The 15,525-nt window shown below is 36.4% G+C and overlaps 1 protein-coding gene across 2 annotated transcripts; it reads left to right on the top strand.

The window, feature by feature from the left end:
* Positions 1 to 582: 582 nt before the first annotated feature.
* Positions 583 to 14,583, top strand: tubgcp2 (tubulin gamma complex component 2). 2 transcript variants are annotated; one of them, XM_039653307.2, is made up of 18 exons: positions 583 to 698; positions 906 to 1,078; positions 1,149 to 1,277; positions 2,011 to 2,187; positions 2,275 to 2,434; positions 5,203 to 5,410; positions 5,749 to 5,948; positions 6,662 to 6,851; positions 7,713 to 7,858; positions 8,752 to 8,932; positions 9,871 to 10,051; positions 10,366 to 10,538; positions 11,499 to 11,627; positions 11,710 to 11,830; positions 11,950 to 12,093; positions 13,436 to 13,519; positions 13,645 to 13,808; positions 14,331 to 14,583. In XM_039653307.2, exons 2-18 carry the CDS (start codon positions 929 to 931, stop codon positions 14,404 to 14,406), a joined length of 2,613 nt encoding a protein of 870 aa, XP_039509241.2. In that variant the 5' UTR covers positions 583 to 698; positions 906 to 928; the 3' UTR covers positions 14,407 to 14,583. The 2 variants fall into 2 exon arrangements, with proteins under 2 accessions (XP_039509241.2, XP_039509242.2); XM_039653308.2 differs by having other exon boundaries at positions 609 to 725.
* The last annotated feature ends 942 nt before the right edge of the window (positions 14,584 to 15,525 follow it).

Raw genomic sequence — 15,525 nt, 5'->3', positions numbered from 1 at the left:
CAGCTGATGACCCTGTTTGTTTCCTTTGTTGTTCTTCCATTATAAGAAATTGTATTATTATTGTGTATTATTATTATATTAATGCTGTAGCCTAAATATGAACAATCTAAGCCATCAAATTGTACAAATTAAACAATTGTTGTGGATATTTTAAAATAATTTTAACAACAACAATAATAGGGGCCTACATTTTATTTATGCACCTTTCTCAAACTAAAGCGCTACAACATATACAGAACAAAATAAATCAAACAAGGCTACATATAAAAAACCTTGACTAAAAAGAAGTTTCTTAAAACAATCCACAGAGGCAGCATTAATGCAGAGTGCAGACTAAGTTCCATAACGTAGGCAGGTTGCAGAAAAAGGCATGTTAAAATATTTGTAAAAATACACGTTATACTGATTGTACAAATTTAACATTTAAAATACATACCTGTAACTGTAAACAAACAACAAAAAAATATTCTGCTATATTTTATCAGGTGGAATCATACGGGTGGAATCCATAGACTGGTGGAATCATGGGTAGAATACAAGTGAAGGACCTTTATTTTGAAAAATAATGCCTTTTGGCGGAATTTTACAAAATGACACAGTTTCCGACTTCCTATTATTATGGTGTTGTCAGTTACGCTGCTGGTTTATCAACAAATGCGTTACGTGTTGTCCAAAAGGACTAATTAGACAACTACTAGGTAAAATAACAGGGTATTTTTTTATAGGTTAACAAAACGTTGTATTTATGAATGTATAACGTTACATAGATTGCTAGCTGTAAATAAATAGCATCAGCAAATTCGGTGATCCAGATATAACGTTAGTGTTGTTGTTACCTGATGTATTCATTCATTCATTCATTGAGCTTGCTCTCGTTTCTCACTTGTGTCTATTTCTGTTTTCAGGTTCTGATTTTTATTCAGAAGTCATGAGTGAATTCAGAATTCATCATGATGTCAATGAACTTCTCGGACTGCTTAATGTCCGCGGAGGAGATGGTGCTGAGGTTTACATTGATTTACTGCAGAAGAACAGGACTGGATATGTGACCACTACAGTCTCTGCACACAGTGCTAAGGTGAACGTGTTTTATCTCCCGTTACACGTTTTCTGGATGCACTGCTAGACTAATTCACATTGTCTTACAGGTCAAATTGGCAGAACACTCCAAAACACCTGAAGACTTCTTGAGGAAACATGATGAATTGAAGTCAAAGAATGCACGCAACCTTGATCCACTGGTGTATCTGCTTTCCAAACTCACTGAGGATAAAGAGGTATGTTTAATGTTACCACTGATCTATATAAAATGACATTAAAGTCTTTATATAGATCAATGAATGTTACTCATTATTACATTCTAAACAGCAATATTTGAATCTTCCAAAACCTTGTCAAAAATACGTATAGGTCGCATAATATCACCAAAAACACAAAAGTAAATAAGAAATAATATTTTGCAAGATGAAGATGAAACCTATTTTAGGAACATTGATATTGAATGATTATTTTTTACATTATTCTAATGACAATTATCACAATTGTCATTACAGTAATGCTAATAAATGATGCTATATATTTTTCGAATTAAACATGGCATGGCGGAATATATTGCACTGCCTTCAATTTATTCTTATTTAAACTAAAAATGGATTGTGTTTGGTTTTACTGTAGTAACCATATAATAACAGCATTACAGTAATACAAATCACATACTGGGCTTACAAAAATAGAACTTCAAAGTAAAACATCCATAAGCAATATGGAAATTCGAATTTGGAGGGAAAATGTACTTAAAGTCAGCATGAAAAAGAAGTTACGATAGTCTTTTCTTCGCTATTGTGACGGATATCAAAGTGAAATGTTTTGATGACTAAAACAATTTTGATGAATAACTTGTAAGACTTAGAAACTTAGAAAGTTAGGACCTAAAACCAGGCCTTTTTTTCCTTTTGATGTTGGGGCATTGTGGAACACTTTTTCTAAGCCATGGCTGCTTCTACTCTTCAGACTTTGAAGTTCCTGCAGCAGAATGCCAAAGAAAGATCAGAAATGTCTGCAAATGCAGCATCCAGCACCACCACGTCGTACAGCATTCCTGCAACCAGCAGCAAAATGTCCATGCAAGAACTGGAGGAACTGCGGAAAAAGCTGGGAAACGTCACGGCCAGCTCCAGTGTGCCTCAGGTATTATGACGAAACGCAAAGATGACATTAATGTCCATTAATCCAGTACATTGCATCAATGAACAATGGTTTTGTTTTCCTGCACAGTCTTCTGAAGTAATCCGTAAAATGCTGAGAGACAGACACAATAAGAAGAACCCCACTCAGCCGAACCCTGTGTTTCCAAACTGGGTGTATGACCGGCCTGCACTGATTGGGGATTTCATCACTAGCCCCACCCCTGTGGGAGATCACTTGGTGGCTGTTGGTATGTGACAGGCCTTTCTAAAATTAGAGCCCTAGATGAATAGGGAATTGTTACTGTGGTTGATTAGAGATTATAGATAATATGGACACTTTTGATTTCACTTAAGAAACAGTAGATACCATATCTGGTTATAGATGTGACAGAATTCTCCTTTATTCCCTTTTGTGATGATTATCCAAGTGAAACCACTTCTTGAGCAAAATAATTTAGGGCAGGACTTGATTTTGTCAATCTGGAATTGATTGGATCAGTTTGGTTTGCTAATTTCTGCAATTTCTTTACTTTATTGTTCTTGAGGGCACCAAGTAAATCCATATACGGCGGCATACATGCAATACCACACATTATAATCAAGCATTTAAAATGTGATCGCTGCAGTTACAATACAAAAAACAAATTCTGTCTATTTGATTTACATTTAGAAAGTTTAAACCCCGGCTGGAAAGCAGAAGTTGAATTTCAGTACTTACTCTTATTTCATATTTGTGCAATATTACTTAATCAGTCCCAACTATCTTGCTGCGAATTTGGATTGTTCAATATGTTTACATGAAAACACTTCAATTTTCTCGTAATATATATTTTAGCACCATTTTTTCTCATAGTGTCTGAAATGGTTTTGATCAAGGATTCTGTCTTTTTAAGCGGCTCCTTTCTGAGAGCCGACTCTGCTTTGATTGGTCAGATGGCCCAATATGTTGTGATTTGTCTACAGCTTATAGCGCGTGTTGTAAAAAAAACAAAAAAAAAACAAAAAAAACATTATCATATCTGAATTTCAGATCCGGAGGCTTCCTCAGCACTTGTATACACAACGATACAAACAGTAACGATGGCTTCGGTTTTACCGTCAAGTAGAGTGGATTTGCATTCACAATACAGAAAACACGACATGTAAACCAACGACGTAAACCTTCCAGACTTCTCCGACATAAACCTTAAAAATCTCTTGCAGGTCAAAGTAGACGTTGTTTGTGAGCAGCCAATGAAGACCATAGGCTGGCATTATGCAAATTTGTTTCAAACCTTCATAGGTTTGTACAAGAAGTAGGAATGGAATTACTGACAACTCGTTTAAGGAAGTTAACTATTTATCAGGCACTATGATTTTTGAAACTTTGCAGACGTTTTAAATTCACAAACAGCTATATAACACACTGAATAGCACCTGGTCGTTTATATGGACATCATAGGGGAACATTAAAGGGGAACTAAACCCCTGGTCAGAGCCTGACTCCACCCACTGGCAGTATAAATGCTGGAAAACTGCGGACGGGGGGCGTGCACCTGAGACTCGTCTCTCTGTAGGCAAGGACGTGGTTAGCTGGTGCCTGCTTACATCACAGGTCACCACAGCTTCCAATAGGAAACTTCAACTGCAGTAGCCATTGTTCAACCTGAAGAGGGCAGCACTCAGACATTTTTACACCATATATTGTAGAATTTAAAAAACACTTTATACCCAAATGTCAGACAAATTACTTAAATCGATGAACAGCATTAAAGGGATACTCCACCGGGTTTTCATATTAAACTATGTTATTCCCTTAATTAAGACGAGCTGATGCATACCTCTCTCGTCTCAGTGCGTGCACTCTATCGCTCTATATTGCCGCAAAACTATGTTAGCACTTAGCTTAGCCCAGTGCATTAAATATGGGCCAAAAAGAGAAGTGACAAAACACTTCCTCGTTTTCCCTATTTAAACACAGTTACTCGATTAGTGTAACTCGACCTAGGCTGGAGACACAAAATAAAACGTTGTGTTTTTCTAAGCGTTTAAAATTGATGACTATATTGTATGGCGGAATACCATAAAAAAGTGCTTTAGAGCACTTCAACTTGGCGCAATAATACCTTCACTCGTGAAAAGTCCTCTTACTGGCTTCCGCTTTGTCGCATGTCACGTTGGCTGCATTGACGGAAATAAGAGGGAGGGGGAGAGCGAGGAAGCGGGAGCCGGTAAGAGGACTTTTCACGAGTGAAGGTATTATTGCGCCAAGTTGAAGTGCTCTAAAGCACTTTTTTATGGTATTCCGCCATACAATATAGTGATCAATTTTAAACGCTTAGAAAAACACAACGTTTTATTTTGTGTCTCCAGCCTAGGTCGAGTTACACTAATCGAGTAACTGTGTTTAAATAGGGAAAACGAGGAAGTGTTTGGTCGCTTCTCTTTTTGGCCCATATTTAATGCACTGGGCTAAGCTAAGTGCTAACATAGTTTTGCGGCAATATAGAGCGATAGAGTGCACGCACTGAGACGAGAGAGAGGTATGCATCAGCTCGTCTTAGTTAAGGGAATAACATAGTTTAATATGAAAACCCGGTGGAGTATCACTTTAATAAAGCCCCAGTCTTACAGATCATTAACTAAAAACAGTTGGTTTAAGGTTTAGTTACCCTTTAAGACAAGTTCAATAAAACATGTTCACACAGTTTCCTCAGAAAATGTACATGTTTAAGATATCAGTGTTCACCTCAATGATATTTTTAGAGGTGAATAACATTTTAGACATGTTGGAAAAGTGTGTTTATTCCCCTGCCTACGTGGCAGAGCACGTGTCATCAGAGAAGAGATATTGTTGCATGAGGTGGGGAAATTAATGTTTTTGATTAAAAAGGGACATGAATTAAATAAAATAAAAAAGTAATAAAGATGTGCTCGGATAAATCATTTATAATTAACACTGTAATATTATATATAAAAAAATAAGAAGCGTCAAATCGAATTGATTTCATGGTGACTTTAACAAGTTTAATTTCAGGTACAATGCCGCTGGCAGCACAGGAACAAGCTCTGGTTGAGGACCTGCTTTTCGTGCTGATTGGTGTGGATGGGAGAGACATCACAGCTCAGCCTGTGCTTGGCAGACAGAGCCGATCTTTCATAGTAGACCCTTCCCTCGACATGTCCGTCAAAGAGCTGGTCAACCGAATATTGCCGGTCGCATCTTGTTACTCCACTATCACACGGTCTGTGAACGATATTACGGTTAATATATATATTAGTCCTGTGTTGGTGTCAAACTCAGTTCCTGGAGGGCCACAGACCTACAGAGTTTAGTTCCAACCCTGCTTCAACACACACACACACACACACACACACACTTGCAGTTTTCAAATGAGCCTGAAGGACTTGATTAGCTGATCAGGTGTGCTTAATTAGGGTTGAATCTAAACTCTGCAGGGTTGTGGCTAATAATGTCAGGGGATTTTATTGGCCCATTGAAATGATTCTCTTAAAAGATATTTGATATTTTATGGTCAAATTTTCATTTCTCACACTAATCATTTGCATAATCCATGGCCAGCTTCACAGAGGAGAAGTCATCGTTTGAGTACGGTCAGGTGAATCACGCTCTGACTGCAGCCATGAGGACTCTGATGAAGGAATACCTCATCCTGGTGACACAGCTGGAGCATCTCCACGGACAGGGCACGCTCTCCCTGCAGAAGCTCTGGTTCTACATACAGCCCACCATGCGCACCATGGAAATCCTGGCCTCCATTGGTAACGCTTTCAACATGTGTGGTTACTGTTAAAAGAGCAGCGCTCAGCATTTTGCATGTGTCAACAGGAGTAACGAGTTCATTTATAAATTGTCATAATATATTTTTCATGTTCATTCTTAATTCATTATCTTTTGCAACAGCATTCTGGTCCGGACAAACTTTGATGTTGGCTTGACAAAAGCCTTATCTGAAAAGTTTCAAATGAAGTTTATAGTTTGATGGGTGGTAGCACCTTTTAGGATTTTGCTAGTATGTTTCTACCATGTTTTAGAATATTGTTAGCATGTTTCTAGTGTATTTTAACACAATGCTAGCATGCTTTAACATGTTTCTAACATATATTTTTAGCATGGTGGTAACTTGGTTTAAGATGTTGCTAGAATGGTTTAACATTTTGCTTGCACATCTTAGCATGTTGCTAGAATGTCTCAACCAATGTATATTGGTTTAGCAATAGTCATTACAATATTGTTAGCAAATTGCTAGCATTATCCTTTACATAATACACTGTACAAGTTTAGTACAATCAACTTGGCTATATAAGTAATTTCAACTTAAATTATATTAAACTGACGTAAAAAATTAGTATGAGTTGAGCGCACTGACTGACTGTTCTGAAGCTGCTGGATAGATAGATAGATAGATAGCATAAGTAAATAAATAGCATTGTTGACATGCTAATGTGCTTTCTCCCTGGTCTCTTTAATGCAGCCACCTCTGTTGACAAGGGTGAATGTATGGGTGGCTCGACCCTCAGCCTGCTTCACGATCGCACTTTCAATTACACCGGAGACAGCCAGGCTCAAGAGCTCTGCCTCTATCTGACTAAAGCAGCCAGCGTCCCGTACTTTGAAATACTTGAGAAGTGGATTTACAGGGGCATCATTAAAGACCCATACAGGTACAATGTGACCTCTGACCAACTGGGCTTTGAGATATTTAGAACTCTATTGGGAACACCTTTTAAATATTTCTGAATTTGAATTGAGGTTGCAAAGGATCCAGAATTATAATTGCATTTTGAATTGAATGTGTTAGTGCTGTAAGGGTCACTTGTTGAATTACCAATAAACATGTTATACACAATATGAACCCTTTTCACATTTCTGGGGTTCTCAGAAGCGGAATGTTTTTTTTTGCATTCCCATTTGCTTTAAAAGAAAAATAATAATAATTCATTATAGTTTTTCTGTGATTTTGAGATGTCAAACTTGCTGTTATTTCCTTAAGCTGTTAAAGAGTTAATTTGTTCTCTGAAATTTAGGTAAAAAAAAAACACAAATTATTGTGTTATAAATGTATATTACATTTATAAAAAAAAAATGAATATATAAAAAAATGTTGCTAGATTTATGATGTTAATAACTCATAATCACAGTCTGTGAAAAGTGTCCATTGAGTGTTTCCAGAAACATTTAGTGGGTATTAGTAAGATATGTTATGAGATGCCACCTATTGAAATTTGTATTTAATTTATATTTCATGTATCAGGTAACTTGAGAATGCTCCATTTTGTTATATTATATATATTATTATAATAGTTTGTTTTGATGCATCCTGTCATCCCATTTAAATTCCAATTCAGCAATCCTGTAGATCTCGGGCAGTTCCAGTCAAATTCACACTCGTGGCTTGAAAGGCAGCCAGTTCTTAAATTCAGCATTTTGCTGACCATGAAAAAAATGATTTGATACGACCACATTGTACCACATTAAATTTAGTAAAATAAACTTTATTACATTTATGTTTTTTGCTTTTATAGTGAGTTCATGGTTGAGGAGCATGAGCTGCAAAAAGAGAAGATTCAGGAGGATTATAATGACAAATACTGGGATCAGAGATACACTATCGTCCAGCACAGGATCCCATCATTCCTTCAGAAAATGGCAGATAAGATATTAAACACAGGTGAGGCTTTTTTATACAAAGCATTAGCTCAGTTCTAGCTTGACTTTGTCATACTCATATTCTAGTGAGAATATGAGTCTGAAACTGCTTCATTGGGCTTTGATTATGAGGCGTGTCTTAACTGAACCAGGAAAAAAACTAACTCTGCACTCAATTGGATAGTCGGTAGACCTAGAACCAATCAGAGCAACGCAGTAAGTCAACTACTTTGCATTTCACAGTTGTCAACAGAACTTACTTTTTTTAGAAGTAAAATAACGAGTGTTGCTTCTTTTACTTACCTCTCCATGAGTGTGACCAAAGGAGAAACCACAACAACCCCAGGCTTTTCATTACGTCCCATCTTCTTAGCGATCGTCGGAGCCAGCTGATAAGTTACACTTTTGCCGAATCATGTAGGAAGGACGGCAAAAACTCTTTCCGATCGACAAATGCCTTGATTGCAGTTTTCTGTTTGTCTATTAAAATTAATGTGCTGTCGATTCATTTTAAAAACAGACGCGGCAGCAGAATCTATACATCTCAATTCTCCAGCTGCAGTCATCTCTGAGGGAAACCAGTTAAGCGCTCTTTGATAACGTGATGATTACGTCCCTGAAGATCATCTGTCCATCATCGTATAAAGCCCGCCCTGGCAATTTGATTGGCTCGAACATCTTTTGCCTGATCATAATTACTCCTCAATGGATCGAGTCCAGACCGAACTTCCCGACCAAAAAATGTTGTGGGTGGAGTTCGGGCTGGCATCCAGGCTAGCGCAGTACCAAAATGTAGATAGAAAGCTAGAGAGCAATTCTGGAACGATGGTAACAATTTCTAATGATTTGAGTGCCCAGCTGAAAAGTGACTAAATGCATTTTTTCCATGAACAGTCCTAACTTTTCTAATTTCAGGCAAGTATCTGAATGTTGTGCGAGAGTGCGGCCGTGACGTTACCTGTCCAGATGCTAAAGAGGTTCTCTACACACTTAAAGAGAGAGCATATGTGGAGCAGATTGAAAAAGCATATTATTATGCCAGCAAGGTTCTGCTTGACTTCCTGATGGAGGAAAAGGAGCTTGTTTCACGCCTGAGGTAAAACGTAAAGGTTTAAAATTGTTGTGGGTATCTCTGAAATTCTTCACACAAATGTTATGAGCGCTGGGATCGGTTGTTGCCATCTGCAGTAGCTGGTTGTCGTTTGCTCTGCTTCTTTTGTGACTTGTAAACTAACTAATTAGTGCAAACTAATTAGTGCAAGTTGCGTGTATAGAGCAGTTAGAAAAATCAGGCTGTGCACGTACAGAACGTATACACATTTTCCCACGGTCATTGAATGACTACATTTTTTTAGGAATTTAAGCCAATATTAATTTTATTTTAAATTTTTTTTTTTTTTTTGAAAAATGCACACACTCACCAAGTACACTTTACTTAATACAACATTTTTTTATATATATATTTTTATATTTTTTTTATATTGTTATATTTTTTTTTATATTTTATATATATATATATTTTTTTTTAATATATAAAATCACTAACACTGATGAATGCACTAAATAGCAGTCCCAAACTAGTTTTTGTTGATATAGTAAAGTTACTAAATTGATGACCATTGTAAATACACACTACTAACATGAACAGTTAAAAAAATTACTCTTGACGAATCGAATGTACATCATAACTGCATGCAAACCCTTCCCAGCTAAAGCAGGACATATAGCTTGACAATATCTCATCTGACAGCAAATACTAAATCAGTAGTTTTTCTGTCTTTCAAAATAAAAGTCTCGCTTCAGTAAAACATTGAGAATTAAGTTTTTTTTGGTTTTTTTTTAACTGCACACTCTGCAACCCACTCAGAACGGTCTTGCAACTCACTTTTGGGTCATGACCCACCAGTTGAGAAACATGTATACGTGCAAAAACCAAAGTATTCTCATAATATGAGAAACAGATTATTTGGAATTGTTTAATAGTGGTGTACTGAATATCTCAAAATCCCCTTATTTCTTATATTTATGGTGCAGGTCAATCAAGCATTACTTTTTAATGGATAAAGGAGACTTTTTCGTGCATTTTATGGACCTGACGGAGGAGGAACTGAAGAAGCAGGTTGATGACATCGTTCCTCCACGGTTGGAGGCTCTGCTGGAGCTGGCCCTGAGGATGAGCACTGCCAACACAGACCCCTTCAAAGACGATTTAAAGGTTGAATGCTCATCCGTGTTCTTAAATACTCTTTTTATTTTATTTTACTGTAAGTTAAATATTACAGGAGTAATGTTGTATTTTAATTTAGATTTTTAGTTTGTGATAAATGTATCAGCAAAATTCCACCACAAATCATGAAGCCCTACAAGAAAACATTTCGTGTATGAAAGTGGCTATTTTCACCCATCTAAATGGTTATATTATTTGGAGGGATGGTAAGAGGTTATTTTTTTACGTATGTAAAATGACGTACAAGAGTCCAAAAATAGGCAACAGTTCATCGTTAACTTAAGATAATGGTTCTCTTCCAGATTGACCTGATGCCCCATGACGTAATCACCCAGCTGTTACGTGTTCTTGCTATAGATACCAAACAAGAGAAAGCCATCATTAATGCAGAGCCCACAGAGGTGTCACTTAGCGGCCTGGAAGCTTTCTCCTTCGACTATATCGTCAAGTGGCCACTTTCGCTCATAATCAACAGGTACGGTTTTCCTATATGGCTGGATAGCTTTCATTTAGAGCCAGACCGATATATCGGCCGATATTAGGCATTTTCCATAATATCGGTGTCGGCAGTTATAATGGCCGATAAATTAATATTTAAAAAAAATAAAAAAAATGGACGAAACACGCTTTAATCATCTCTCCTTGGCCTGTTATATTGAAAATGTATGTTTTACAATTTGCAGTATGATGTTATCTATTGCAAATTATGGCTCATCATAGACTAGCCAACCACAAAGCTAGCTAATACCACTATCATCAGTGGAAGACCGCTAACGTTAACATTAATGAGCTTGGAAACCACAATGAACTTTCTCTGCCTAAATAAAGTAATGATTACTGTATTTATAACTAGCATATCTCTAGATACAGTCCCTGCATTGTAAAATGTAAGTTATACTTGCGAGGAGTGAACATTTAGACATAGAGAAAAAGTATCAAACGTATCTTGTGCAGAAACGTTAGCTTTTCTTTTACATGTGTGTGAAATCCAACAATATTTAATAAAAAAAAAATATCGGCCGATATATCGGAATATCGGATTTTAAAACCCAAAAATATTTGTATCGGTATCGGCCTTCAAAATCCTTTATTGGTCGGGCTCTACTTTCATTTCAAGCAGCTTCAGCTTGTGATTGTTGCTGTGGACCTGTGCCTGTGGTCATGTACCCTTCACATGTTGTTCCAAACCTATATTCCATGCAATTAAAGAGTGGCCACATTTACTGTTGTTCGTGAACTTTCGTAGGGGGAAATCCAGTCATTGCGATAAGAATCCATGGGATCAGAGATGACGCACAATACACACTACGCGATCGGAAATGTTTCAGTTCGGAAATGCACATTCCCATGTACATTTAACCATTGAGGGCAAAATATATCCCTCTGTAGATGTTTCAGTAGGTTCAAGTAACAAGAGCAATGCTCTGTTGTACAGGAAAGCCCTGACAAGATACCAGATGCTCTTCAGGCACATGTTCTACTGCAAGCATGTGGAGAGGCTGCTCTGTAATGTGTGGATCAGCAATAAAACAGCTAAGCAATATTCACTTCACTCTGCTAAGTGGTGAGACTACTGTACATACATTTAGTTTTAGTCTGTGTATCTTCAAGTGAGCATCGTATTAAGTAGCTCTTGTTGATTGTAGGTTTGCTGCGGCCTTTGCATTAAGACAACGGATGCTCAACTTTGTTCAGAACATTCAGTACTACATGATGTTTGAGGTTATGGAGCCCACATGGCACATCATGGAGAACAACTTGAAGTCTGTGAGTCAATGAGTCAATCTGTCTGTCTAGATTTATATATGTTTAGAAAGAGATTTATAATATATAATTTATTAAAAATGAATTCACATTGTGTGCTTAAATCACTTGTCTTTTTTTAGGCCTCCAACATTGACGACGTGCTGTGTCATCACACCAGTTTCCTGGATAACTGTCTGAAGGACTGTATGCTCACCAATCCTGAGCTGCTGCGGATCTTCTCCAAGCTCATGTCTGTCTGTGTTATGTTCACCAACTGCATGCAGGTAAAATACAGACATTTTGGAGAAATAACTGAGAATACTAAAAACCTGTTTGGCAAATATACTGTCATTCAAATGTTTGCTGTCAGTAAGATTTATTTAAATGTTTTTGAAAGTCTCTTATGCCTACCATGAATGCATTTGATCAAAAGTACAGTGAAATAGTATTACAATTTAAAACAATTGTTTTCTGTTTTAATGCATTTTAAAGGGATAGTTCACTTTGAAATTAATTTTTGGTTGGTTTTAGCTTACCTCAAGGGCATCCGAGATGTAGGTGTCTTTGTTTCCACAATTTTGATATTTTTAGGTCAAACCGTTCGTGTCTATCAGTCAAATAATGGAGATATACGGTCACCACGTCAAAGAGGATGCACAGAGAAGTCCAAATTAAACATGATTCAATGACTCGTAAATGTAAGTACACATTGATGGTCTAAGACACGAAACGGGTGGTTTGTGTGTGAAAATGAACAGCATTTACATAGTTTTTACCTCTTGTAACCACAGCCACAAAGCGTCCGCGCCCTCAGATCACTTGGACGTGGCTGTGATTACATCAGGTAAAAACCATATAAATACTGTTCGTTTTCTCACACAAACCGCTCATTTCGTGTCTTAGGCCATCAATGTGTACTTATATTCACGAGTCATTAAATCATGTTTAATTTGGACTTCTCTGTGTATGCTCCTTGAGGTGGTGACCATAGACCTGCATTATATGACTGACAGACAAGAATGGTTTGACCTAAAAATATCAAAATTGAAACTAATAAGGAAACAAAGACACCTACATCTTGGATGCCCTTGAGGTAAGCTAAAACAAACCAAAAATTAATTTCAAAGTGAACTATCCCTTTAAAATATTCCTGTGATGCAAAGCTGAATTTTCAGCACCATTACTCCAGTCTTCAGTATCACACGATCCTTCAGAAATCTTTCTTATAAGATGATTTGGTGCTCAAAAACATTTACTATTATTAGCAATTTTTAAAATAATTTTACTGCTCAATATTTTTGTGGTAACCGTAATACATTTTTTATATGCTGATTAGAAATGTCAGATTTAATTCACATATTTTTTTTTTTTATCGAAAAGTATAAATCTTTTGTAACATTATAAATGTCTTTACTGTCACTTTTGATGATGCATTCTTGTTTGATTGAAAAAAGTAATTTATTTAAAAATAATATTCTCAATGACCCAAACTTTTGAAAGGTAGTGTACATAATTAGAATATAGATCTTCTAGCTAAACTTATTTTTTTGTTTTAATATTTAATCATGCAGTTTATTCTTTAAGGTCAGGATAATGCTGGAGAGTTCATGTTGATTTGTTTTGCAGCGGTTCACTCAGAGCATGAAGATAGACAGCGAGATGAAGGCGGAACGGACAGACGAGGCTGAGAAAAAAAGACTGGCCACTAAAGTGAGTCACTGGCATTTAATCAGTAATTCTACAATACCGAAAATAAAAAAAAGCTTTTTAAAAACAGACAACAAAAAACCCAAACAAATTAATCTTTTTATGTTATCTATTTGTCTTCATCTCAGTTCTTAGCTGAGTATGTGGATGCCCTCCAGTCTGACTCCGGGTTCGAGGGGACCATCAGCAAGTTTGACAGTAACTTCAGCACCTTATTGCTGGATCTTTTGGATAAGCTCAGCATTTACAGCACCAATGACTGTGAACACAGCATGATCAACATCATCTACAGGTGGGTTGTGGAAGGAACCTTTCAGTAAATCGTAAATGTATTAGTGCTTACTGATTTAACCTGGTCTTAAAGGGACAGTTCACCTAAAAATTAAAATTCTGTCATTTGTTACTCATCCTCATGTCGTTCCAAACCTCGTAAAACTAATCCAAATGAATCAAGCGATTTAGTCTAAATTTTCTGCATGTTGGCTTTATATGATGAACAGATTTAATTTAGGCTTTTATTCACATTATTCAAGCATCAAAATGGTAGTTGAGTAGCTTTCAATTGAGGGACCGAATGCTCTCAGATTTCATCAAAGAGATTTGCATTCCAAAGATGAACGAAATCTTACAGGGTTGGAATGACATGAGGATGAATAATTACAGAATTTTCATTTTTTTTGGGTGAACTATCCTTTTAAAAGTGATTATAGAAATGTGTAGCACAAGCTTTTGAAATCTTACTATTTAAGAGCTTAGACGATCCTCATTTAAATTCAGTCTTGAAGGTTTGATGAATAATGAGATTTTTTTATAGGCTGGACTTCAATGGCTTTTACACAGAGAGACTGGAGCGAATGGCCATTGAAAGGAGCCAAAAGACTGCTTCGTAGCGTTGTCCATTTGAAAGTCTGCTGTGTTTTAAAAGTGTTCAATGTTTTACATGGTGCTGTAACAAAGGACTTAAGAATTTCTCCTCTATAATGGAAATGTATTTAATGGTCTTATATAAATTCCATCTGACTAAAAACCAAATATAATAAAGTAAAAATGTTGCTTTGTCTTTTGTCCTTTATTTGTTTTTCTCTGCCTCTTATTCTAAACCCAGATTACTTTCATAAACTTATTTCGACTAATAAGAGAAGGAGGAGCCACAGTGTGGCATACTTTAATATGTCTCTGACAGTTATACAAACTTTTCCAGATTACAAAATCCAAATTATTACCAGTGCTCAAAATGGGACTACATATGACAATGTTGGCTTCTAGCTATGTAAAGAACAGCATAAATATGTTTGACAGCTGTTTGGGGAATTATTTTATGGGAACAAAATCTTTATTGTACTTAAAGGCTTAATCTTTCTACTTTATATAATTTATCAATCTAACAGTTAAATCAAGTGTGAGCTATACATATGTATATATAGTGATACAAATGGTGAATTATTTGACCAGTTTTCAGTTTTATACATTTTGTTCCTGAAATCCATCATTCTCTTGGTATTTTTGTATTATTATTATAATTTTTTAAGATGGAAGGTATCACAATTCTACTAAAATGTTTTGGACAACACGTGCTGAAGACTGAATTCTTCTCATCCAATTTCAAAATATGTATTTTTCTTCCAAACAACTAATTTTCTGAATTTAACTCAATCGATATGTGAAATCTGATCAAATTCCTTTTGACCAAGTTGGTTGAGTGGATTATTCAGTTACTAATAATACAGATAAAGATGCCAATTGCTGGTATTATTATATAATTTAAACTGCAGAAAAATGAATGCACACAGACTTCCAGCCAGTGGTCTCTGAACCATAGACTGGAAATAATAGATCTGAACGCGTAAACAGGCACAAGCGGAGGGATACAAACAGTACAAGTGTTCTGTCCATGTGGGACGCCGCTCAGCCAATCAAATTCGATGATCGGAACTACAAGTTAGGGAAGAGTGTGGTGCTTTCAAGCCGCACAAAAATCTGTTCGTCCTAAACTCGAGTGTGCAGATTCA

Source organism: Pimephales promelas, chromosome 17, assembly GCF_988280905.1.
Source record: "Pimephales promelas chromosome 17, fPimPro1.hap1.1, whole genome shotgun sequence".
Lineage (NCBI taxonomy): Eukaryota > Metazoa > Chordata > Actinopteri > Cypriniformes > Leuciscidae > Pimephales > Pimephales promelas.
The sequence above is the reverse complement of the archived record's forward strand: the minus strand, read 5'-3'. Positions and strand labels throughout refer to the sequence as shown.

Bases quoted from the DNA above. Each gene is read 5' to 3' on its own strand.
- tubgcp2 (XM_039653307.2), top strand. From the start codon at position 929: ATGAGTGAATTCAGAATTCATCATGATGTCAATGAACTTCTCGGACTG. The intron at 2,188-2,274 runs GTATTATGACGA...TTTCCTGCACAG, and splicing joins CCAGCTCCAGTGTGCCTCAG to TCTTCTGAAGTAATCCGTAA. The intron at 7,859-8,751 runs GTGAGGCTTTTT...TTCTAATTTCAG, and splicing joins AGATAAGATATTAAACACAG to GCAAGTATCTGAATGTTGTG.